Here is a 27,181-nt window from a genome sequence, read left to right on the forward strand (position 1 = left end):
GTGGTTGTAAGAGCAGCGTTGCTAAACAACTGGGAAACACCAACACCAGAAACAAGCTAGCTAATGCTAGAGGCTAACAATTTAGGTAGATATTAATGCTTTTATAAAGGAAATGTAAAGCACAACCAATTTACAAATAAGACAGAAATGTGAAGAATGCTAACATTTTTTAAATTCAACTAAAATTAATGCTATTTACCAAACTTAGCATTGTGTTACACTAAGAATTGAATGCTGGGAAAACACACACACCAGAAATAAGCTAGCTATCGCATGATTTAGCAAGCTAACAATTAAGGTAGATATTAATGCTTTTATAAAGGAAAGGAAAGCACAATCAATGTGCAAATAAGAAATTGATGTCAAAAATGCTAATATTTTCCTCAGATATGATGGTACATCACCTTCATTTACCAAATGCTATTTACCAAACTATTGCTACTGCTATTTACCACAGCATTGTGGTACACTTAGCGTCGAATGCTAGCCCTAATATGGTGGTGTATACAGGTACTATACAGGGTTTTTATTTTAAATGAAAGTCTACTCATTTAAGTAGAATAAAAATTTTAGCTCAGTGCTAACACTGAAAAGACAGAAAGTAATGAGTTCCCAAGGTTTGCATAGCATCATAATCTTTATTATAATTCACAGACTTGCCTTTTGAAAAAGCTTATATGATTATAAAAACTAATCTAATCTGCTCGTAGCACTAAATCTTTTCTGCCACAATAAAGAAAGAAAGAAAAAAAGAAAGAGGGGAAAAAAACAACTACCAGTATATTTATTGCACCAAATTAAGACAGTGTAGCTGCATTGAAAAATCATCCGGTCCTAATTGACATTAACCATCAAGAAATCACATTTACATTAGTCGTCAACAAATAAACGCGTGAACGTGTTTTATGTGGAAAAACCCGACAGGTGACGAGATGATCGTTTACTATTGGGTGGAAGGTGACTCACGTGTTCATACTTCATGTGTTATTCAGATGCTCTTATTAGTGAGCATGAAAAGGGAGGAGAGCATGTAATGAGCTGACAAAAAGGAAGAACTTCATCAGTGGCTTTGTGGTGATGGACGGAACCCAAAAAATAAATCGACAGTGTACTTTTAAGGTTTTTTTTGTTACAGTAAATGCAAAGCATGTCTGCAGGTCCTACAATCGGACGCTAAGGATTATGAATTGGATTTTTTTATAAGTCTTATCAGATCTTGATCAGTAGAATAAATAAAGATTATTCTGATTAAATTATAACAATCTATACAAAAAAGTGCAATACGGCTTTAATTTGATTATTAAAATTATAATTATATTCGACTTCATTTGTAGTAATCGTGAGACTACACAAATAAAACGCAAAAAAAGAAAATCCCAACACCCCCCCCAACCTCCTTTTTTTTTTTTTTGCCAAAAAAACACCAAACAATCCTTTCAAGCAGCAGTTCAGTGAAAATTTTAAAGTACAAAATGTCCTTAACACCCCAAAGTGTTTTATTCCTCCCACATCAATCTAAATGGAATAATAATTTGACCATATTGAAATTCACTTCCGTTGTCACTTACAGTTATAGCAGTTCTAAACCTTATATTTCCTCAGAAAAGTCCTCCTTAAACGTAGCTGGGTATTAATGAACCACAAAAAGTGTAAAACTGTAACCTTCTCCACCCTAAAGACTTGCCTGCTGTGGGAAAACTATTAACCGTTATAAAGGGCTGATGCTGGAGACTCCTTCCATAAAACGTTTTCTTATAGAGGGCTTTACAATATCTATAATTAATACCAACATTTTAGGCTAGGGGTACAAGAGACATTACGTACACCTCTATTTTAGTAGAACTGCTTCTTTAGTTTAAGAAAAAAATAGTGTAACTGAAAACAAATATATAGAAAAATCAACCCACCATCTACAGTGAACAAAACATAATATATATATTTATATAATGTAAACGATGTGATCTCGAACGAATACAGAACAAATGATGCGTGGCAGTGTGCATACTGACAGGGCGTCACGAAACCCAGAAAGGTGAACGTTCGCTAAATCACAGAAACAGTGTTATTAGCAAAACAGAAAAATAAAGTAAAAAGTGCGTGATGTGATGTGCACTGATGAAATTTTCCAGTTGTTCCATTGGCTACTCTTCTACAACAAGCCTTCACTTCCTGTCCTGCGTTCCAATATTGATGTAACACATACTCATCGACTTCAATGTCATACACATGTGCGCACGAAGTGAGGAGAGCGGATTCATTCGGATGCTGTTAATGGATTTATTGCTCCTGTTTACGCTGAAAGAAAACGGAAGTCGATGCTTTTTTTTTTTTTTTTTTCGTAACTAGACGCGCTCCATGACGTCTAACCTGACGCCATTCCGAATAATAAAGGGACAGAACGACTAAAGGTAAGCGGATGAGCAAGTGTTAGTAAAAGTATTGGAACGCAGCCCTAGTCTGACTTGGTCAAGGCATCGAGGTTGCGCACTTCACAGTGTACAGCCGCTTTGGCGTCGCTGATGGATTCGATGGTTCTATCTGATCGACTCGGACTCCTCCTGGCCCTCGGGGACGCGCTGATCTGTCGCCTCTACTTCCGGCGTGAGCGTCAGAGGTGGTGCGTCTGACTGGCCGGAGTGAGGCTGAGGAACTTCCGCCTCCTTTAGAGACTCGTCGAGGTGGCAGACAGAGCTGGTCTCGCTGCACGACTCGGAACCGATGGTGGAGCGCCGGAACAGCCTTTGTCCTGTCGGTGAAACAGTTCAGGGGTTATAAATTAACCTGGTCTTATTCTTGTGTAAAACAAACACCTAGAAGGCTATTGCGGGAAAATAAACCTGTAAGCCGTTTGGCTGTAGATGTAGGCGTTTCAGGTGAGGCCTCTTTGCTTGTCTGAGCCTTCACGGAGTAAAGAGGCTCAGTGCTGTCCAAAAAACCTGCAACAAAAAAAAAAAAGGGAAAAGACATCACACAGGTTTCAATTAGATGAACGGATTATCAGGTTTAAATACTACTGATAAAGCCAATAAAAATCTGTTAATGCTCTATATAAAACAATAACAGTATTTTCAAAATACATGAAATATTTTGAACAGTGACAAACTGATAAAAGACCGATGAGCTTCTTTTTGTCATCAGTTCATAAATCTGTGCCGCACCTCTTTATGAAAAGTTCATGATCAGCTCAGTAGCTGCTTCTTGTGAACTGGTGCACTAGTGCACCACCTTCTTTTTGTAAACAGTTCATAAAAGGTACAGCGCCACCTGTTGGTGAACTGTTCATTAACACTGAAGTGCCTGTTTATAAAAAAAGTTCATGAACAGTTCTTAAGCAGATCGCTACCTTCTTTTTCTGAATGGTTTAGGTTTATGGAGGCTCTTGTAGCGTGTGGTAGTGTCAAAGCGGTTTGTGTATTTAAAGTTAGCGAACAGCCTAGCAGCTCCTGCATGTGAACAGTTCATATGTAGCGCGGCACCTTCTTTAGGCGAACAGTTCATCAACAGCACATTGGCTTGTTAGCGAACAGGTACTGTACTGAGGCCGCTTCTGTTTGTGAACATTTCGTGAACAGCACAGTAGCTTGCTCGTGAACAGTTCACAAAGAGTGCAGCACGTCAGTAAGCAGTGCAAGCAATTGCTGGTGAACAGTTAAGTGCCAACACAGCACCTTGTTTTCGTGGACAGGTTGAGCAGCTGTATGAACTATAATGTAGTGCTTTGTTTATGGAAATTTCACAAACATCACTTTAGTTTTTGCTTGTGATCAGTTCATGCCCTGAGAAGCATTCAGGAACAACGCAGCAGACTGTGAACAATGAGTGAAGAACAGTTCATAAACAGGGCAGTACTTCTTCATTTGGTGAAGAGTTCACAAACAGCACAGTAGTTTGTTTGTTCATGAACAGTTCATAACCAGGGCTGTCCTTTTTTTTTTTTTTTTGGATGAACAGTTCAAAAACAGCACCGTAGCTTTATGAAAGGTTCACCAACTACGCAGCAGCTTCTGTTTATGAACAGTTCATTAACAAGGCAGTTCATAACCAGCTCAGTGTCAGCAGTCTATAACGAGTGCAGCAGCTACAGTATGTGTCCCTACACAGACTATCATGTGTTTCAAAGCAGACTCACCTCGTCTTTTAATTTGTCCATCACGAAGAGCTGCTTGTATTAAGATTTAAGAACATTTCGAGTAATTAAGTGCAGATTACCTGCTGCCAGGTCGAACGTCCTGCCTTTCACCGAGCTCTGAATCGGAGAGAACCAGTTGAGCATGGAGCCGACGAGAGGAATCTGCCGCAGCACCCCCTACAGGAGATAAGGATAGAAAATCAATCAATCAGAGTTCTTTTCTTTCTTTCTTTTTCTCAGATGTCCAGCAGCTATGAATCAAAGTGACTGGACACGCTTCAGCATCCTAAATACGAGTCAGCCAGCTCCGAATACAGAGGCACAGACACACACACACACACACACACACACACACACACACACCTCTTCCATGAGTTTCTCCTCAGCAGATTTCTGAAGCTGCAGCTCAGCGTCCAAGATTCCCTTCCTCACCACCTCCGTCATGTTCTCTAACAGCTACAGACAAGAGGAAGAAGAGACGCAAGAAATAATGTGATCCATGATGAATAAAAAGACATGACAATTACTCACATCTAAATAGTTTAATTCCGCTTTTTTAAATAACCCAATTTTTTTTAAACGCTTTGCAGGAAGTCGTAAGGTGTGTGTGTGTGTGTGTGTGTGTGTGTGTTTGTGTGAGATACCTTCCCGCTCTCCTCAATGTCTCTTCCCAAAGACGAAATGGTTTCAACCAACACTGAAACGTCCAGGTCTTCTGACGCCATCCCGATGTACACACAGTCCTTCTCTTCACCGAATTCAGGTCCTGTACGTAAGACAAATATAAACAACACACACACACACACACACTCACACACTCACTACTAGTGTACTAATGACTACTACTACGTCACTGTGTGAGTTACAGAAAATTAATCAACACCTTCTGACTAATCGGATTCAAGAAAACAGCTGAACTGTGGTGTTTGTTAAACTGTTAAACTTCTACTTTTCTCCCAGGATGAGAATAAATATGAATATTTGTAAATTATTATTTTTATTATTTTTTTTAAGGACCTGTTGAGAACTCCAGCTCCGTGTCCAGTTCCTTCAGCTTCTTCAGCAGCTCAGAATTGACCTTCTGCACGTCCACCTCTCTCTTCGCGTCATCAACGTCCGTCCTCCTCGGCTCGTACCTGCAGAGACAAAACAAAAATAACATGCATTCTCTGCACAGTTTTTTTTTCAGGAGTAAATTTGACTACAGTTTGTATGATAAAAGCCAGTTTTTTTCAATTTTATGACTTTATTACACACTCATTCAAATGTTATGTTTGGAGAGGGACTTTTTTGGAGACTCGTGCTCATATGCAGTGGTTTGTGGGTAATATACAGGATACTGTGCTTTTTCTACCCAGATTATTAAAACCCTGGGATATAATAATTATAAACACAATAAATAAGTCTTTTCTTAAAACGACTGGGAATAATAAGGAGAATAATACAGGGAATAATACAGAGAATAATACAGAGAGCGGTCCCTAACACGGCTGCCGTAAACTGTAGTGTTTGGGACACAGCCCATGTTGGTTTTGGTATGAACCCCCTGCGCTCTCTGACCTCACGACTCCGAGTCCGGCCCAGCTCAAATCCTCGATGTAGGTCAGAGCCGAGTACTGGAGAACTTCCTCTCGGAAATCGTGCCTCAAACGCAGCGTGGAGCTCAACATGGGAATCGTCTCCGCCAACCGCTCCGCCAAGAGTGTTATGTCTGCCTGCTGTGTGCCCAAAGCTGTGTATACACACACACACACACACACACACACAACTTATCATTTCTATAACAGCCAACACATTATCGTTTCTACATCAACCATGTATACGTTATGGTTTCTATAGTAACGGTAAATACATTATTGTTTCTCTAGATACAGCAAATGCGGTATAGTTTCTATAGCAACAGGTTGTTGACCAGCTGAACGATCCACATAAACAGATTTCAAACACCAAACAGGCTACAAACGCTGATGTGAGGACGTTTTCTTTAAGGTAGACATTTAATTAAGATTGATGGGAAAGGTTTTCTGACAAAATGCTGCATTTTTATTCTGGATCATCAACTACTGCTGAGGGGACGAGTGTTTATATTTGAGACGTACTGTACATCATTGAATTTAATTACAAATAGATAAAAAATATTAATGAGACACTCAGCAATAAATCAGTCTGGATGGATTCGGCTCCAAATTTAATGCAAACTGTTTAAATTTCATACGCAGAAAGACGTGTGTGTGTGTGTGTTTGATTGAACTCTCACCTGCAGCAGTCATTAGAGGGTTAAAGCGCACACACACGCCCTCATCCTCCAGCTCGACCACATCGACTCCGCTCTCAGGGACCAGCACCGCTAACTTCTCACCGAGCTGGAGACAAAACGTAAAAATATCAAATATTAAATATATTCAGTGTCATTGATTTTCAATGATGAAATCTGATGTTTTCAATCATTTCAGAACCGTATCTTGTCTTTAACAGTTTGTCATTTACTAAAGACAGAGCATAAGTGTATATTTTGTGTGATGTGGTGAAGGAGATCTGCTCTCACCCATCTGTTTAGAGCGTCCTGTACTTCTCGGTCTCCTCCGCAGTATCCCTCTGCTGACCCGCCGCTCGACGCTGCAGACATGGAAACACACACACTGCTCAGAAAACACTTAATTCCATCTCTCCCATTATGTGCATGTTTCACTGTTACATGTTCTTTATGTAGAGTCAGGTTCAGAATTATTGGCACCCTTGATGAACATGAGGTTAGAAAAGTTAGGTGTGTGTTTTTGTATACAGCATTTACTGAGGGTGCCAATAATTCTGTACCACTGATAAATAGTAAAAAAATCAGAAAACTGGAAAACAATCAATCACCTGAACTTGTATCTTGAGAGAACCTAAACACGACGACTGGAGAACTGAGCTCGTCCTCGACCTGCAAATGTCAGAGAGAGAGAAAGAGAGAGAGAGAGAGACAAGGGAAGACAAAAACAGGAGGAAGGAAAAGAAAGTGCAAACAGGAAGTAAACAGAAACAAGGAAAAAAAAAAGAAGTGGAACAAGAAGGTGAGACGTTGAAAAAGACAGACAGAGAGAGCGAGGGAGAGAAAGAGAGACAGTATCTAACGTACTTTTGCAACACTTAAATATGAGAATGAGACACAGCCGGAAGGCTTGATGTCATGCACTAAGCTGCACCATGTGACCCGTTTGATTAGGTTTGGAGTCTCAGCCATTGAAATGTGATGTCATGGAAAGATTTAGGTTAGTTGTTAAGTTGAGGTGAACCCTGACTGCATGACCTTTGATCTGGTGTCATGCATCACATCACATCACATCACATCACATCACATCGCATCGCATCGCTGTCGGAATGTCCATGTGATGCTGGAACAGTAGGCACGTCCTCACTTTCACGTCACCGTTTCCAACACACACACACACTACAGCTCTGTTTTGGAATTCTGCTACATGGGATCCATGCAAACTACTGAAGATTTCTCCACATCGGGACTGACGCTGAGGTTACTCGGCGCCACCTTGTGGAGCGTCTCGATTTGTAAAAACACCAGGGAGAGAGAGGGAACGAAAAAGTGTGCATGAGTCAGTAAGTGGTGTGTTTCTGTGTGTGTGTGTGTGTGTGAGAGAGAGAGAGAGTGTGTGTCACTGTATAAGTCACAGAGGTTGAGTCAGTGACTGCATGAGTGAATCAGTAAGTGAGTAAATCATTAATAGAGTGGGTGAGTTTGTTACTGAGAGAGTCAAAACTATTATTTAATTAGTGTGTCAATAAGTAAGTGACTCAGTGAGTGACTCAGTGAGTGAGTCAGAGAGTAAGTCAGAGAGTGAGTGAGTCAGTGGATGAATTACTCAGTGAGTGATTGAGTCAGTGAGTGATTGAGTGAGTAAGTCAGTAAGTGGGTGAGTGAGTTAGTAAGTGAATGAATGGGCGAGACAGTAAGGGAATGCCTCGTGAGTCAGTAAGTGAATGCGTGAGTGAGTCTGTAAGTAAATGACTCGGTGAGTCAGTAAGTGAATGTCTCGGTGAGTGAGTGGGTGAATGACTCGGTGAGTCAGTAAGTGATTGACTCGGTGAGTCAGTGAGTGAATGACTCGGTAAGTCAGTAAGTGAATGACTCGGTAAGTCAGTAAGTGAATGACTGTGAGTGAGTCAGGGAGTTGGAGAGAGAGAGTGAGTCAGTAAGTGAATGACTTGGTGAGTCAGTAAGTGAATGACTCGGTGAGTCAGTATGTAAATAAATCAGTGAGTCAGTAAGTGAATGACTCTGTGAGTCAGTAAGTAAAAGACTCGGTCAGTCAATAAGTGAATGACTCTGTAAGTGAGTCAGGGAATCGCAGAGAGAGAGAGAGAGTGAGTCAGTAAGTGAATGCCTCTGTGAGTCAGTAAGTGAATGACTCAGTGAGTGAGTCAGGGAGTCGGAGAGAGAGTGAGTCAGTAAGTGAATGACTCTGTGAGTCAGTAAGTGAATGACTCGGTGAGTCAGTAAGTGAATGACTCGGTGAGTCAGTAAGTGAATGACACGGTGAGTCAGTAAGTGACTCACCGTCAGTAAGTGAATGACACGGTGAGTCAGTAAGTGAATGACACGGTGAGTCAGTAAGTGAATGACTCGGTGAGTCAGTAAGTGAATGACTCGGTGAGTCAGTAAGTGAATGACTCGGTGAGTCAGTAAGTGAATGACTCGGTGAGTCAGTAAGTGAATGACTCGGTGAGTCAGTAAGTAAATGACTCGGTGAGTCAGTAAGTGAATGACTCGGTGAGTGAGTCAGGGAGTCAGAGAAAGAGTGAGTCAGTAAGTAAAGGGCCCAGTGAGTCAATAAGTGAGTAAGCGAGTCAGTAAGTGAATAAGCGAATGAGTGAGTGAGTCAGGGAGTTAGTATCTGAGTTACTCAGAGTGAGTAATCGACTGGGTCATAAAGCGGGTTAGTCAGTCAGTGAGTGACTCAGTGAGTGAGTCAGACAATCAAAAATGTGAAATACCTAAAGAGCCCGTCTGTATTTAGTTCATCTACTCAGAATGAGCGACAACCTGAATGGAAAAAGCATTCGACACTTTGCGTCTCTTCTCTTACAAACAGATTTAACAGAAACACTGATTTCACAGGAGAGTACAACTGGAGGTCCGAGACTGAACCCAGGCCCAGTGCTGATGACCTGCCAGTCCATCGGGTGAACTCTGTGCGCATGCTGTAAGCAGCGGTGGACATGGTGAGGGAGTGAGCGGTGGAGGGGACACACAGCGGACGGAGTGAGTGAGCGAGCGAGCGAGGGAGGGAGGGAGGGAGGGAGCGAGAGGGAACGAGGGTGAATCCCACCTACAATAGAGAGTATGAGCGAGCCCAGCACGTCCCTCAGAGAGGCCGCGGAGAGAGGCGGCACCCGCGAATGAGACACAGCCCCCTGGAACCAAGGCACCCGATTCTCACTAACACACACTACTGAAGAGCTCTGACACACACACACACACACTCATTACACACTTTCCAGACACTCTACACACACTTTGCGTTAGGGGTGTGACGGTATTAGGTATCATTAAACAGACTTTCTTTTTATTCGCTGGATAACTAGAACTGAATCACCTCGTTATACAAAAATAATCAACTTCGGGAGTTATTTTCTCAAAACAGCGCCCTCAAGTGGTGCATTCTTCACACAACACTGCAGTAATTTACTTTAATTGATGTAAAAAGAATCAGGAAAATGTGAGGTCTTGAAACATACTATTATAACTAACTATTATACCTTCCCACCCCTACACACACCTACACACACACACACACACAGCTCTTTACCATTTTCAAAGCCTCCAGGAGAGAGATCTCTCTGTCAAGGACATCCTGATAATGATGACAGGAAAAAAGGTCTCCGTTTTAATCAAGTCTTAAGTTTTTTAGGATATTCCTTACAGGTCGTTTTGATATCACACACACACGCGCGCACAGCTTAAACGGGCCTCTTTTACGATATAGTCACAAATTTACTGTCAATACTAAGTAACGTAATGACAGTTGAGAAAAAAATAAATAAATAAAATGAAAATAAATAAATAAATAAATAAATAAATCAGACGATGGTGTATAAATTAGTTTTTCAGCTGAACTCGATTCGGTGATGTCGTTTTTTGCCAATAATTCCATCTATAAGTTTACAATAATAAGTAAGTGATGCAGTAAGTCAGTCATTTTTAACAATTTGGAAATCTGCCGTTAATTTTCGCAAAAAAGTGCGATGCAGTCAATCTCACAGAGGCTTTGCCACAACGCTAAACCAGGCTACAGGCGCTGCTTCACCTACCGACGTCTTGATGGAGGCCAAAGTCTTCAGCTGCGCCAGAAGCTGCTGACTCTGCAAAAAAAAAAAAAAAAATTGTTTTTATAATGTTTCATCTTTATTTAGGAACAAAATCCCGATATCACCTAAGACTCAAGGATTTTTTTTTATTTTATTTTCCAAGACAATCTGTCCCCTGGCAGCTGCAGTGAAAAGGCGCGGTGTGTCACGTGATCAGTCGGACGATCAGACAATCGTTGTTAAGAAATTTGTCTAAAACTTCTTAAATGTTACAGGTCTGTTATTAGAACTGTAGCTGGCCTGAGTGTGTGTGTGTGTGTTTGTGCGTGTGTGTGTGTGTGTGTGTGCGAACTCACAAGCTGTGAGGCCTGTTGGATCTTCTCTACGATCCCATCGTGTCCGAGATACTGCAGCGAAAGCCAGAGAGGAAGAGCGCGGAGTTTCTCCACTGGATGACTGGATGTGAGACCTGCCGCTAAAGACTGAGAGCGAGAGAGAGAGAGAGAGAGAGAGAGAGAGAGAGAGAGAAAGAACAGGTGATAATGAAAAAAAGAAAGAAAAAAAAAAGTAAATAAAGAGTTTAGGCAGCAGAGTGATGGAGAAGAAAAGTTTCAAGAAATTGAACCACCAGTACTCAATGCTCGACTGTAAACTAGTGCTGTCAATCAATTAAAACTGAATCTAGTTAATCACGATTATTCACTGTGATTAATCTCGATTAATATCGATTAATTACTGCCTTTGTGATTAACTAGATTGAGTTTTTTAACTGATTGACAGCACTAGTTTCCCGAATAATGACTGCTTAAGCACCAATGTAAAAAAGTTATCTACTACAAATTACTAATTACTACTTTAAAATTGTAATTTGATTACATTACTGATTATTACATGTAAAAAGTAATCAGATTACTAATTAGGTTACTTTTAAGTCACTTTAAAAACATCTGTCACTCCTCGCTCACTCCGTAGGCTCCCTACATACAGTAGGCGTCCTTCCCTTCCGCAGGCAGGTAAGCCTGCTCCTATAGCGTTATCTCCTTTTCAACCCGGCGAGCTCTTCACAATTGTCTAGCACACGCCTGTGTTTTTAACACTCCCAGAGTGAACGAGTGCGATTGTTTTAACAATTTGTGGGAGGGATGGGGCAGACTGCTGAGATTTATCCTTTTTTTTAAAACAAAGTTTATTCTCTATGATTAGCCCCGCCCTAGGGTGCACGCTTACCAGCGCAGGATCCTCGTGTCTGTAAAGAGTCGCAGCAGGAACAGCCGGCAGTCCGAGCCACGAGCCAGGAGTCAACGTCATACTGTCACTCTTAGTGGCTGCCTAAACACACACACACACACACACACACCCAACATAAGCAATGAAAAGCTCTTACACACTTACACAAACTACCAGACTTGACAGCATACCATGACTGCAGAGGTGACGTTCCCAAGCACCAGGGTTGCCAGATTGACCCTAAAAGTGACAGAAGAGAAACGGTCATTATTAAATGAAAAAAAAAAAAAACAGTTACTTTTAATTTTGTTTACATTAAATACTTCAGTAGAGTCATTATCACGCCAAGATCTATCTAATGAAAGGAAACGAAAAGGTTGTGTGGATAAATCAATGATTTTGATCAGCTGTTCGCTGAATCAGTGTGTAAAGGAATCACAAGAAGGTTCTTTGTTCTGTTAAAAATTTGGGAATTATGTTGAATATATATACATATATTGAATAATATAGCACAGAACAACATCAACAATGCAGCGAAGATCAGCAACGAACAAAGGTGTGGCGCAAGGCTCCAGTTTAGGACCCATTTCATTCCTCTGTTCCTTTAAATTATTGACATGGTAATAAAAGTCCCACTATTTTTGCACCGCCTTTTTTCTCCAATTTCCCCACACATACACTCTTGCTCTGTTCGGACAGGATTATTTTACACACCCTTCTACATGCAGCCAGATGCTGTACTGAACACACAACTCTTTCAGACGACTCAGCTTGTCCGTGTGACCCGCACCGGGAGTTCCTGAAAATAACCAAACAAACAAAAACAAACCAAAAAGGTTCATATAAGCACTTATATTGTGTCAGAAAGCTTCATCCGTTACAATGATAATGATGTTAGAAAAATCTGACAACGATATACCCTTTATATTACGTCTGTATCGATAACTTTGATAACACCACAGCCCTGCTGAGTTCTCGACTCTGATTGGTCTTACTATCTACTGTATAGTCACTATAGTGTTACTATATACTTACTATCCCGTCCTCTATCAAACTGTAGGACTCCAATATGAAATAATGGAGTCTGTGCTCTCTCTCTCTCTCTCCCTGAGACCAGTGACTAACAGCTCTATGATAAGTGTGTTTAGATACAGATTTAAGTATCTGTCTGACGAAAACACATTTAATTAATTCTGACCCGAAACAACAACCCTTTAGCTTGCGAGCTGTTACGTGCACTAAATAGGTAAATGCCTGATTTAATTTTATTATACTGAGTCCGGGCGTTTTGAGCTGCTCTCCTGTTTATTGCGTTCCAAAAATAACCACGTTTTAAACAGTCTCGCTGTTTGTTTTTATACCTACAGTATATTAGAATTACATCCGATTAAACGCTCGCTGCTGGACTTTGTGTACAAAGTTAACCCTCCTTTTCATTGCTCTTGCTCGTGCTCATTATGTGCGTCCCATAAATCAATCAAGCACTTCCTGGTAATTGAATTTAAAAAAAAAGAGGGGGGGGGGATTATTAAACCCAACTGACCAGCGTTTGCGACTAACAGCAGGGGAATCTTCCCAGCGTCGACGTCCTCTCTGATGAGCTTGTCCAGCAACGCCACGTCCTGTAAGAACGAGACACGTCAAAGCGAAAATATAACCAGGAACGATCAATAAATGGTTAATTAAACATGCAAGCGCAAATATACGACCCTGACCATTTGGTGCTGGGAGCCGAACATGGTGTTGCACGGCACGGTGCAGACGCTGGACAGAGGCAGACCCAACTGTAAACATAAAAAAAAAAAATAACAGTAAAGACACAAATCTGTTTACAGGGTTTAATCAAACCTCGGCAGGAAACTACTTTCTTCCTTTAAACTGCCTCACTAACATTATCCTGCGTTCTCATCTAGCACACATTAGTTACTGATTAACCGTGAACAGCTGCAACATAAGATAAGGAAAAGGCTTGTGAAAGAGAAGCAGTAGTAGTATTAACACCAGCTGTAGTAGTTATAGTGGCAGCAATAATAGTAGGGTTAGGATTAGGAGTAGTAGGAATAAAGGCATTAGTCTTAATCGGTAGTAACGGTGGCGTGAGTAACAGCACTAACAGTAGCAGTATACATAGAAGTAATAGCTGTAACTATTAGCATTAGTATTATCAATAGCTGTAGTTGTTGTAATGGTGGTAGTACATTATTAGAAGTAGTGACAGTGATACTCATAATAAATGTAGCAGTGGTTATACGCATCGTTGTAGTATTAGTATTAGTACTAAGAGTAATAGGTGAACTTGTCGCAGAAATAGTGGTAGTGTCAGAAATAATACTAGTATTAATATAAGCACTAGTAATAAATATAGCATTATTTATCATATGTGTAGCAATAGAACCAACGACAATAACACACAGCAGCAGCAGCAATACTAGTATAATTATCAGGAGTAGTATCAGTAGTAGGAGTAGTATAGTTGGTAATATGGCTGTAGTATTAGCAGTAGTGTGCCTACTATGAGCAGTAACAGTAATAATAGAGTAGTATCAGCAGTAATCAGGCAGTAGTATCAGAATTAGGCGTAGTATCTGTAGTAATATATGACAGTAGTATCAGTAGTAGAAGTAGCATCAGTAGATGGAGTATTATCGGTAATAAAAGTACAGTCCTATCAGTACTATGAGTAGCATTATAAGTAACAGTGTAGTAGTATCAGTAGTAATAGAACAGTACTGTCTGCATTAGTGTCTGTAATATTAATAAGTAGTAGGTAGTAGTATCAGTACAATATGAAGTATCGGTAGTAATATGTTAATATCAGTTGTAACAAGGCAGTGGTATCAGTAGCAGCACGGCAGTGGTATCAGTACTCTAAGTAGTATCAGTAGTAATGGGTAGTAGTACCAGTGCTATTAGTAGTATCAGTAGTAATAAGGTAGTATTATCAGTAGTAATAGGGCAGTTATATCATAGTATCGGTAGGAGTATTATCAGGAGTAACATGGCAGTAGTATCAGAACTATGAGTATTATTCGTACTAACAGGGTAGTAACATCAGAAATAATAGAAAAAGTAGCATCAGTAGTATGAGAAGCATCAGTAGTAATAGGGCAGTAGTATAATTACCATTAGCAGTATCAGTAGTAATAAAGTAGTATCAGGAGTAATAGGGCAGTAGTAATAGGGCAGTAGTATTGTAGTATAGTATCAGTAAGAGTAGTATCAGGAGTAACAGGGTAGTATTATCAGGAGTAATAGGGCAGTAGTATCAGGAGTAATAGGGCAGTAGTATCCGTAGTAATAGGGCAGTAGTATCAGGAGTAATAGGGCAGTAGTAATAGGGCAGTAGTATCAGGAGTAATAGGGCAGTAGTATCCGTAGTAATAGGGCAGTAGTATCGTAGTATAGTATCGGTAGGAGTAGTATCAGGAGTAACAGGGTAGTATTATCAGGAGTAATAGGGCAGTAGTATCAGGAGTAATAGGGCAGTAGTATCCGTAGTAATAGGGCAGTAGTATCAGGAGTAATAGGGCAGTAGTAATAGGGCAGTAGTATCGTATTATAGTATCGGTAGGAGTATCAGGAGTAATAGGGCAGTAGTATCCGGAGTAATAGGGCAGTAGTAATAGGGCAGTAGTATCGTAGTATAGTATCGGTAGGAGTAGTATCAGGAGTAATAGGGCAGTAGTATCAGGAGTAACAGGGCAGTAGTATCAATAGTAACAGGGTAGTATTATCAAGAGTAGTAGGGCAGTAGTATCAGGAGTAACATGGCAGTAGTATCAGGAGTAGTAGGGCAGTAGTATTAGGAGTAACATGGCAGTAGTATCAGTGCTATGAGTAGTATCAGTAGCAATAGGGCAGTATTATCAGTAGTAAGGGCAGTGGTAGCTTAGAGGGTTAACTTCCTTCCTTAAGTTAGAGTTTTTTATGCTTGAATGAATCATAGGTCAATGTGTGGGTTAAAAAACAAAAAATGTTCACATATATATAAAGCATATGAGAGACAAAAAAGTCCTTCAGGAAGCCCGTAGAACTATTCCCTAGGACTACATTATAAATACAAGAACGTCTGGCTCTTTGAAAGCAAGATATGACGCAATGAGGGCCGAGTCAGAACTCTTACACAGTACCGTACACACTGGCAGAGTGACCTCCTGATGAATGTAGGTAAAGACACTCCACAAAGACAGCCAGCAACATACAGCACTCGTACTCCCGTTTGTCGTGTTAGCCTGTGCAGTGTTTGTGTTTGCAGTGTGTTACCTGGTTACACAGGTGTTCTCCCAGCCCCGGCCTGCACGCCGCGCTCATGTAAATGACCGGCGCTTTAATGCTGAACACGCCGAAGCCCTCCGTAGCGTAATCCTCATAGCGAGTGTGAATGACCAGCCGACACACCTTCAGCAGTCCGTCTCGCTCGTCCTCGTGGTAATACGCCGAGCCGTTCTCATACCTGCAACAACAACACACACATATATACATATATAATTATTATTCCAGTTTTATAATCACACCATGCCTTCTGTTAAAGCCCCCTTACCATCCCCTTTAGACTAATAATGCGTAATGTGTACGATGTTATATTTGTAATTAAAAAGAATTATTTAAACTCGTATGATCATCTTCAAACTATAAATAACGAGAGAGAGAGAGAGAGAGAGAGAGGAGATAAGGAACTGGTGCTTGGTCACACAAAACTACAGTACTGTTAAATAAAATTATTTCATTATTAATGTGTATGTAGATTTTTATATCCTCCCCAGATAAAAGCCATGGAAAGGCTCATATACATTATTTTGTATTGTTACAACTAATATTTTCAGTGTGAGCTTGAATCAAAGTATAAACACAAAAAGCGTAAATCGATAAGACTGTCAGTCTTAGAACAAACACTATAATACTGTGATGATGGTGATGATTGTGATGATGATGATGATAATTGTGATGATTGTGATGATGATGGTGATAATGATGATGATGGTGATAATGATGATGATGATGATGATGGTGATGATGGTGATGATGGTGATGATGGTGATGATGATGATGGTGATGATGGTGATGATGGTGATGATGATGATGGTGATAATGATGATGATGATGATGATGGTGATGATGGTGATAATGATGGTGATGATGGCGTGTACCTGAAGAGTCTGCAGAGCCACAGTGTGGTGTCTGACAGGATGCGTGTGGTCAGTTTCCTCACGCGCTCTTTATCCAGGGTGGAGATGTACGCAGCCAGGCTGTGACCCAGTAAAGCCATGTAACCCTTCTCTCCAACACACTGCGTCCTGCTGAGGAAGCACATGGACACACACACACACACACACACACACACACATTTATAAGCCCAAACAATAAGTCACAGGGATATCATTTAGTTTCTTATCATCTCTTTGCTTCCTGTAGTGTGTGTTTGTTACGGTCAAGTTAGAGCTGTGTGTGAGTGGAGCAAGGACAAACATAAAGAAAGAGTGTGTGTGTGTGTGTGTGTGGAGCAGAGACAGAGCTCGAGATTGTGCATGTGTGTGTGTGGAGCCGGAACAGACCTGAGGGCAGAGAGAGAGAGTGTGTATGTGTGTGTGTGTGTGTGTGTTTATTTCCTAGAGGGCGTTTGTGTGTGTATGTGTGTGTGTGTGTGTATGTGTGTGTGTGTGTGTGTATGTGTGTGTGTGTTTATGTCCTAGAGGGCGTTTGTGTGCGTTTGCCTAAGCTTGCATATGTGTGTGTGTGTTTTTGTGTACATGTGTAGATGAAGCAAAGACAGAGACAGTGTGTGTGTGTGTGTGTGTGTGTGTGTGAAATACATCACTACATAGAAGCATCATCATATGTACGCTCTAGCTGAACTACACAGAATCTCACCGGTGTCCCGGTTTGTCCTCGTCCTCGTGCATGAGGTTCTGAACGAGCTGCAGGATGGTCACGACGTTCTGACCACTGAAACGAGAGAGAGAGAGAAAGAGAGAGAGGGGGAAGAGAAAAAGAGAGGGGGGGGAGAAAGATAGGGAGAGAGAGAAAGGGGGGAGGAAGAGAAATAGAGAGAGCGTGACTGAGCGAGGACGAACTGAACAGACAGGGACGCGTATCATCAACATTCACCCAGAGAAGGAACGCTCGGGCCCCGAGACGCTCAGACACACTTACTCTCCCTGTAAAGGACCTGGGATGTCTCTCCAGCTGAGCTGCCGTCTCACTGCGTCCTGCGCCGTCTCGCTGCAGAACACAAACAAACTCGTTACATCATTTATTTAAAAAATTATAAATAAATCTTAAAAAATTATAAATAAAATGTCGATTGGTGACAAATGCGTACAGGACGTTAACAAACCCGAAACTCAGAACTGTATATTCTCATATTCACTTACTTTGATCTTTAATGATAATCAAAACAAGTGGTTCGATACAATGATAATACTTTGATTAATACATTAAAAAAAAAGTTAATTACAGAAGGTAATTCTATGTTGTCCTTTCTCTTTTCATGTGTACATTTTATCCACTTAAATTTTACCGAATAGAAACGCTACTTATTACACGTGAAATAAAAACAAATGTCTTATAAATTAGGTTTTTATTAATAAAAAGAAAACATATCAGTAGTAATAAACTTTTATACATACTGACCTATATATCGTAAAACTTAATTATTTTTTCTAGAAACGTCTTTGAGAATTATGATGTGAAACGTGACTTGTTTCGTCATCCTGCACACCTTTAACCCCAAAGTCAGAAAAAAAACCCGTGTATAATTACTGAACTTTATAACGCTTTGAAAGTAAACCCAATACAACCTACGCTTCAGATGCTACAATATTTATTTTGTATATATATATAAAGATTATTTTCTACGTCTCATCATAGCATTCTGTCTGAGCTGTGATTAAATTATCGTTGTCTCGACCTGCCGACTTCATTCCCACATTTATGTTGTGGCCAATCTTGCTAGCTGGCCTTTAACGTAGCAGCTAACACTAGCATTATAAGAAGTTTGCTGTTAAAAAAGATTTGCGCCGCCGCTGCTATTTAAACACAGGACTTACGTTTAATCTTAGGTTAGCTAGCTTTATTTATACTAATTAAGGATTAACAAACTTACAGCTGGCCACCCTCCAGTATCTTCATGGCGTCCGAGAGGTGATTCCCCATTTCAGTAAGCGTCGGGTCCATCTGAAATCACGCGGTTCGTTTTGGTTAATTCGGTTCCAACCACACAATTAGGACAAGACGTGTACATGTACAGGACAGACAGTAAATTAGTTCATCATGCAGCGAACGTCAAAATTTCTACACAAACTTCTGAAAAGATCTGAAAGCAGATCGAAGAATACCAAAAACAAGTAAAAACAAACCTGGACGCCCCGCTTGTGATTTCTAGAAAAGTAGAGCAACTGAGAGTAAACAACAGAGTCTGGAACGTAAACATCCCCCATCACCGGCCGAGAAAAAAGTTCAAAACTCGACCATCAGCTGGAAAATTCACCCACGCCTAAAGTTTTCTGGGATTCTCATCTCAAGGGCCAAAAGTATTGGAACACCATCCGGGAAAAGGGTTTAACAAATAACAGCGCTCGTTACACAGTCGCAGAGACGCATCTTGAAGAGCTGAAGCCTAAACTTCGGATTAAACACGGGGGTTGATGTACCCGCGGGCGGTCATGTGGTCTCGCATGATGATGTACGTCCACACACTCCTACTACACACACTGTCACTGACACTCTGGGGTGTTAAAGCGATCTCACTATAGTCCCGATCTCGCTCCATCAGACTTTCATCTCTTGTGTTTGGCTCCCAGAAAGCAGCCCTACTAGGACGAAGAGCCACTTCTGATGAAGACGTGAAGACAGCGGCGCATTCGTGGCTCGCAGATCCGCCGCACACGGTTTTTAATGAGGGAATACGGACGTTTGCGACAGATGGAGAGAAGAGATTATGTCGAAAAGTGATGCATTTGTCTTCTCTATATGTTCATTTAAATAATTTCTACAGCCGGAGTGCGGATCATTTTTGACTATATGATGGTATCGTAGTGTTTGTTGTCTTATTATACCGTAGCTAGTTATGCAAATGTAAAAACACACATGTATGAGTTTAGCTGAGCAGCAAGCAGGACCGGTTCAATGACATTATTGAAAAATGTTCAGTGACAGTGAGGTGTGTGTGTGTGTGTGTGTGTGTGTGTGTGTGTGACAGTGAGTTACTGTTACCATCCTGAAGCTGATGATTATTGGGATATCTACCATGTGGAACGTCCACAAAACGTGTGCGCCTTTATTTTTTTATTAATATTGCAAAAAACATATAAATGCAGCTCGTCATGAAAGACCTTTTCTCTCCCAAAGATTAAAAAAATATATATATTTTTTACGTTTTTTACACTTTAAGCTGAGGACGCCTTCCTTAAATGTAAAATAAACACCACACCTCCTCAAAGAAAACTTTCCAAAATAAACATAATATATAACTTATCAGCTCATACAATCTACACTACACTATTAAAGCTGGCGAGTCTGGCCTACGGGACAAAAAACAAAAAAAAAGTGGTTCCACCAGAAAGCAAACTCTAAATGGAGTAGAGTGGAGTGTATAGGAGTGGCTGTGTAAAGGGCATTAAACAAACACCATCAACCCGGATCTTCTTCACAAACGTTTGGCAGAGTTTAAAGAAACGTCAGTGACGGTAAAGGAGATACAAGAGGAACTGGTTCTCTGATAAAAATCATTCTAACGTTTTTATAGCACCAACCACGACAGTATAATGTAAAGCATAAGGGGTCCAAGCACCAACGCGCAAAAGTATTCTGAGCCTCAGTAACCACTAGGCATGAGATTATCATGAGAGATCAACTGATATGATATTCTCACGATATCCAGATGGTAGACGATTGTAAATATCTCTCTTGGCATGCAATGAATTTTGATTTTGTCATGCAAAATGAATACTTGAGAAAAATCGATTCAGTTAAGTATCGAGATTTGTTTGCGTGGCAATTCACTGACTTCAAACTTTTATGATTTAAAAAAATATTTACATGCATGTTTAAAATTGGATGTGGTGATATCATCCAGCAGGTGGCGCTAGACTACTCCAAACTATTTACACCTAAGCAGGCAGCACAGCATCCTGTGTGGTACAAGTGAATTATTTGAAACAAATTAAATCAAATGAAGAAATTCATAAAGTCGTTATATTGACAGAATCGCGATACAAATCGAATCAGGATTTCTACATCATCATGACATCGTATCGGCTGGTCCGTGGTGATTCCCCTGTCTACATTGTCTAATCAATACTTAGGCATCTGCTTTTAATGGTTCCTATTTATTTCATCACACAAAGTTTAGAACTCATTTATTTATAAACATCAAACATCAAACAAAAACAATGCAGAAAATGTAACAAATGATTTTGTCACTCCAGAGCTTTATTCTGTCGTCGTAAAAATACATCATACAAAAAAATGAGCTTTACATCATTTAAATATTCTCAAATGGCAAAAAATCTAATCCTGATGATCCGAGCTAAGGCTGTGCTAGGACCCTGGAGGTGCATTTCAGTAAAATACAAGAAAATCATCCAGACCTTGTTCTTATGAAACACTGTAGACCAAGTTCATCAGCGGGTTAGCACAAAAGTACGTATTACACAATAAACCCAGCGATAAATGTTTAATCATCGTTTCTCATTAATCCCATGTTCAAGCAGCTCAACATTTAATCACAAGGCTTCATTTTTAAGAGTAAGCACCATCCCTTCCTCTCTCTCGTTACATTTCAATGACGAGATTTGATTGACCGACACCTGAGAAGATATAAACTGAAGTAAATGTGAAGCAACAGAACCTTAATTTAGATCAGGACCTAATAAATCAGAGAAGGCAGCATCGGGGACATGATTCAGGCGCTCGAGATATCAGCGCTTTGTCGTCGTCAGGCTTCGAGATGAATCCGAAGTCTACCCTGGAGAAAGATGGGAAATACACGCCGGATGGGACCTCGATCTATTACAGAACAACACCTTCTTCTCCTGTCCGCTTCACAGGATATCCTGGCACATTTCTGAAGGAAAACCGGAGAACCCTGAGGAACCCACATGCACAACATGGAGATCACGAGGTCAAACAGGGGGCAAAGGTTGGACTAATAATTGGAGGGTCCCAGGTTTAAATCCCAGCACCATCAAGTTGCCACAAGTGTCGGACCCTTGAGCAAGGGCTTAACCCTCAATCCTCAACTGCTTAGATGGTCAATGAGATAAAAATCAAAATCGCTGTGGAAAAGGGCGTCTGAAAAATGTCATAAACAAGCATAAAAACTAGGGACCAGACTAAACAAACCGAGAACACTTCTAGAAACCTGCACCAATTTGGGACACTTTTGAGTCCACTGAGTGCGCCATTACACGTTGGTAAAGATGGTCTTCCAGTCTAACCAGCTCAGGCCACCAGCTCAGGCCACCAGATTGGCCTGTGTGTTTTTTTTTCCAGAAACAATCAGATTTTACAACAGGATGTAACCATACAAGAGATCATTTTCTTAACATCCTTTATACTGCATCATCATTTTCTATACAAACACAGGTAATGCTCAGATGTGCAATGAGATAAACTGTAAGCTGCTCTGCATAAGAACGTCTGCCAAATGCTGTATATGTAAATCTAAACCATGCATAAAAACTTGGGACACAGACCAAACAAACCGGAGACACTCCTAGAAACTCGTAGCACATGCATTAACCTGGGACACTTTTGAGTCCATCCAGTGTGCCATTACATTTTAGTAAAGACGGGCCTCCAGTTTGTCCACCGGCTCAGGACAAAAATTTGACCAGCTTGTCCCTTGTTTTTTTTTGTTGTTGTTGGATCATGCTGAATGTTTTTTAGCAGGGTGCAATGATATCTCAGATTGTTATCTTCACATCGCAGGTCAGAAATGTAAATGTAAACCATGCATAATAATTTTTTTTTTTTTTTTTTTTTAAACCCAAGGGACCCAGACTAGACAAACCGAAAAGGGACACGTCTAGAAACTTGTAGCACATGCATGCACCAACTCAGGACACTTCTGAGTCCACCCAGGGTACCAGCCACCCAGTCTGACCAGATCAGCCCACCAGTTTGACCAGCCTGACCTGTGTGTGTGTGTGTGTGTGTGTTTGGACCATTCTGAATGTCTCAGTAATGAAAACTCCGATCATGATCTTCACATCCTAGATCATACTGCATCTTCATTTTCTATGCAAACTGCACAATAACCTTGATGTTGTCAGAAAACCCTAATGTGACGTCACACATCACGACATCTGCATCACGTGATTATGTGGTCACCCCCCCCAACACCCCCAACATCATGATACTCCACTTGCCTACAGTTGAGAATGATGTGTTACAGTACACAATTCCAGCACAACACACACACACACACACACACACACATTGCTCGTCTCTCTCTCTCTCTCTTAGCCACCTGCATGCTAGTCTGATCTAACCTGGACCTTGTAAGTGAATGTCAAGCTCTTCTGCATTCATTCCATACCTTTCAGGATTTTGATTAGACCTTCCTCAGAACCGTGGAGAATGATAAAGTAAATAAGTGTCCGTTGAAGAATAATGTAGAATAATAATAACGTAAAATATATAAATTATATCTCTATATAAAAAAAATCCAAACTATACGGCGTTGTCTCTCTCTCTCTCTCTCTCTCTCTCTCTCTGCTAATTTGTGTAGAGAAATTTCTACCCTACTTCCTGGTGTGCTGGCAGCGGTGACGTCATCGCGTAAAGGACACGCCCCCCGACGAGCGCGCTCCCGCCACAAACGTACAGCTTTTTTTTTTCTCATTTTTTTTTTTTTTGAGCGTGTTCGGATTTTTCTAAACGCTAAAAGTTTATTTTAGTCATATCAGAATAAATAATAATAATAATAATAATAATAATAATATAAATAAAAATACATCAATATACAATTTTAATAATAGAATTTGAATGTGTTATCAAATACATTCTTCTTTGATGTTGTTTTATGATTTGTATAATTATTTATTCACCTTTTTCACACAAGATCACATTAAAATCTGTTCAGATCTGATCATTTAACAATATAAAACAAGTTGGTAAAACGTGCGCAGATTTGCGTATTTAGTTATAAATACACGCGTCCTACATCACTAAGGTCACTAGTTATTATCTTGCTTTAATTTGAGCACCGTGTCCTCGCACCTCCAGGGTCCCGCCTCGGGGTCTGTCTGCATGGAGTTTGCATGTTTTCCCCTGTGCTTGGTGGGTTTCCTCCTGGTACTCTGGTTTCCTCCTACAGTCCAAAAACATGCAGATTAAGCTAATTGATGCTTCCAAATTACCCGAGGTGTGTGATGGTGACCGGAGGTACAACCCATAGAGGTACCGGACGTAGAGTATTATGGTGGACTGGTATGTTTAGACGCTGTCCTCCCCTCCCCTCTCTCATTGGTCACTCAGGATTGTTGACGGTGAGTTGATTGGTCGCTTTATATCCCAGTTCCCCCTCATGCCTGTGTTTCCTTCTGGCTCTCCCTTTTAGTTATGATGTCCTAGTTAATCCTGCCGGAGTCCCTGCTTGCACATTATACTGTACATTTTGTGATTGTGACCAGACCTAACTGTTATCTCTCCTTCGCTTTTGGTCTCTCATCTTCTCTCTATTCTCCTCTCTCTTCCTCCAATATACATAAGCAGAAAAAAATAAGCTGGCACGAAGTACAGTCTGCAACCCCCAAAAGATCTTCTCCGGATTTATTACATCAAGAATCGTAATTGATTTTAATTTCTACAAGAATATGAAGGACATAGATATGTTTAAAACAATATGGTGTTGTGAGGAAACCCTGTGCTCTGTAGAAGAAGAAAAAATCATCTTCGCACCAAACTTAACTATATATACCTATAATGTCTAAAAATATGTTTTATTTATTTATTTATTTACTTATTTTTAATCAATTTATTTCTCAACTCTTTCTCTCTTCAACATTTAGACTTTATCTGTTATTTATTTGGTCCTTCCATGTGCCATCCGGCAAAATCGGGTTCCGTGGCAGTCACTTATAGGGTCGCGTTGCCAGTTCGACACCCAATTGTCATTCACACATCATTCACACACTACAGGCACCTTGGGAATGCCAGTTAGCCTAATCTGCATGTCCTTGTACTGGGGGAAACCCACCAAGCACAGGGAGAACAGGCAAACTCCATGCACACAGACCCGAGGCGGGATTCGAACCTCAGAGGCGACAGTGCCAACCACTAACACACCTTTTTTTATTCGGTTATAAATAGCATTTTAGGGAGTGACACCCAGCCTAAAGACATCACATCTAAAGACAAAAAACTTGACAAAAAAACCTTCAGTCATTAACACAATAAAATCATAATGAGGCTAAATGTTAAACTGAAGCATTACAGCCTGTACAGCACTACTGTAGGTTAGATGAAAAAATAGACACAAAATACATAATAATCATTTGAAAAAAGTATATTAGATCACCAGATGATTAATCGTGCATTAGTATTTGCAAAGTTTTTTTTATTACTTTGCACATCGAAACAATGCATTTTAATCAGAGCTATTAGACAGCACTTCCTACCTTTAATGAGGAACGCCTGTGACAGAGCGCCTGTGCAAACACCACCAGCTGGCGAAGGTACAGAATTTCTGATTTGTTTATATAGAGGTTTTTCGTTTGTGTTTTTTGTCCCGATCAGACAGATTTTTTATAATAAGTGTGTTTATTTTACAGATTTTTCTTGAGTACACATACACAGAGTTTTATGGATATATATCAGTATTTTTTTATGTTTATTAATTAATTGATTTATTGATTTATTTTACGTATGAAAATATTTACACCATTTTTTTGTGAAAGATTGATAAACCAGACCCACTGAAACTAACAGTCAGGATTTGTTCATGTGAGAACTGAATAACTTTATAGAAAGAATCCATTCATGAATTCCTGATCACTGCAGATTTCCTGCTGAGTGAAGAAGAAGTGCTGATGGCTGATCTGGAAGCTTTTAGTTTAATTGCTAATCATCTTGAGTTCTGGCTTCGCACAGAATTTCATTGCTTTTAAAAGCAACTGATGTTTATACAGTATGATGTACTTACAAAATCATTTTCATACCCTATAAATACACTAAGCTGTGAATTAGTGCAGTCATTTTTGAGACCTGGGACAAAACATGTCCAGCACTTATTATTCTATAAAATTACAAAATTCATTAATGTTTTCATTATGATCAATTTTATAAGTTATAAGTTATATCAACTCAGAATAACAAAACAGTTTTTTTCAATCCTATATAAAAATATTTTTATTTTATTTGATAAAATGTCCCCACTAGACATGAAAAAGTCCTTGCCCAGGACAAGGGTTCACATTTTCAAATAGCTAAAAGATCTGATTAAAATCTATGAAAAAAATCACATTGCATGCTAAGTAAAATAAGTAAATTTTAATTCATTAATAGATGTTAAAAAAATAATTAATTACATTTTTAAAATAATCTCCAATTTTTTATTTGCTTGCTGAATTTGTGTCAACACCGTCAGCCATTTTTTAAAAATAAATTTTTTAAAAAGTCTGGTAATCTTGTCCTCAACCAAAACGCCAAGGACAGCTTAACGGCACCCTGTTTGTTTTATATCCTGTTCAGTTGCTACTTAAAATACTTTTTACATTTACTAAAATGGGTTTATTGCTTTATTTAACGCATAATTCATTGCTGCAAAATAATTCACAACAGAATGTAATAGTTTTGTCTCTGTAAAACCTTTAAAGATCTCTTCTCTTATAACCAGAGGTTACCGCTTGCGTACATGCCTGTGTGCCACCGTTACCTGCGAATAGAGTGTGTGTGGTCAACTCGCTGCCACTCCTCAGGCTCCTCACTCTGTTTCAGCAGCCCTCACTGCTCCGCCTGCCATATGTGCCTGTCTCTGTAGACGCTCTGCAGTCTAATCCAGGGTTTCAGCGGCCCTAAGATCGGCCTGATGTACCGGTTTCCGTTGCAAACTACGCTGCCCACTTGTGCATTCAGTGAGGGATGTCTGTGACACAATCAGTATGTTGTAAAAGTTGACGATGACGTTGCCCCCTGTTAGAGTCGGTGAGGTTATGCCTGTGATGCGCCCAGAGTGTGATGCAAAAGCTGATAATTGCCTGTGACACGCCCGCAGCATGACATAAAAGCTGATAATCGCATGTGACTACCTGTGCAAACCCCACCGCCCTCCGGCCATGCTCCACCCGCTGCTTAAACAAACAAACAGAATTTCTGTTATTCTGTTATATATAGGTGTCAACACCGTCAGATGTGTGTCAACACCGTCAGGTGGGAATTTTTGGTGTTTATGTTTAAGACAAAAATCCTGTAATGCACTGAAAAGGTTGTTATTTGCACAAAAATGTTACAACTGGGACGCTGTTCCAATGCAAGCCTTTGATCATCCAGACTGTTTAACTGTATGTATCTGTTTAACAT

The 27,181-nt window shown here is 40.2% G+C and overlaps 1 protein-coding gene across 4 annotated transcripts; it reads right to left on the reverse strand.

Annotated features, from left to right (window-relative positions):
• Positions 1 to 607: 607 nt before the first annotated feature.
• pdxdc1 (pyridoxal-dependent decarboxylase domain containing 1) lies at positions 608 to 26,622 on the reverse strand. 4 transcript variants are annotated; one of them, XM_053514516.1, is made up of 23 exons: positions 26,538 to 26,622; positions 18,762 to 18,832; positions 17,810 to 17,878; positions 17,528 to 17,602; positions 16,807 to 16,956; positions 15,923 to 16,112; positions 13,375 to 13,443; positions 13,203 to 13,281; positions 12,374 to 12,458; positions 11,851 to 11,899; positions 11,660 to 11,761; positions 10,789 to 10,914; positions 10,436 to 10,486; positions 6,992 to 7,052; positions 6,675 to 6,745; positions 6,387 to 6,492; positions 5,690 to 5,861; positions 5,147 to 5,265; positions 4,774 to 4,895; positions 4,493 to 4,585; positions 4,210 to 4,306; positions 2,838 to 2,936; positions 608 to 2,746 (listed from the first exon to the last, which is right to left on the reverse strand). In XM_053514516.1, the coding sequence occupies exons 2-23, from the start codon at positions 18,830 to 18,832 to the stop codon at positions 2,535 to 2,537; spliced, it is 2,268 nt and encodes a 755-aa protein (XP_053370491.1). In that variant the 5' UTR covers positions 26,538 to 26,622; the 3' UTR covers positions 608 to 2,534. The 4 variants fall into 4 exon arrangements, with proteins under 4 accessions (XP_053370491.1, XP_053370492.1, XP_053370493.1 ...); XM_053514517.1 differs by lacking the exon at positions 26,538 to 26,622 and adding an exon at positions 25,282 to 25,315; XM_053514518.1 differs by lacking the exon at positions 26,538 to 26,622 and adding an exon at positions 23,199 to 23,363 and having other exon boundaries at positions 16,807 to 16,953.
• Between the last annotated feature and the right edge of the window lie 559 nt (positions 26,623 to 27,181).

This window comes from Clarias gariepinus, chromosome 16 (assembly GCF_024256425.1).
Source record: "Clarias gariepinus isolate MV-2021 ecotype Netherlands chromosome 16, CGAR_prim_01v2, whole genome shotgun sequence".
NCBI lineage: Eukaryota > Metazoa > Chordata > Actinopteri > Siluriformes > Clariidae > Clarias > Clarias gariepinus.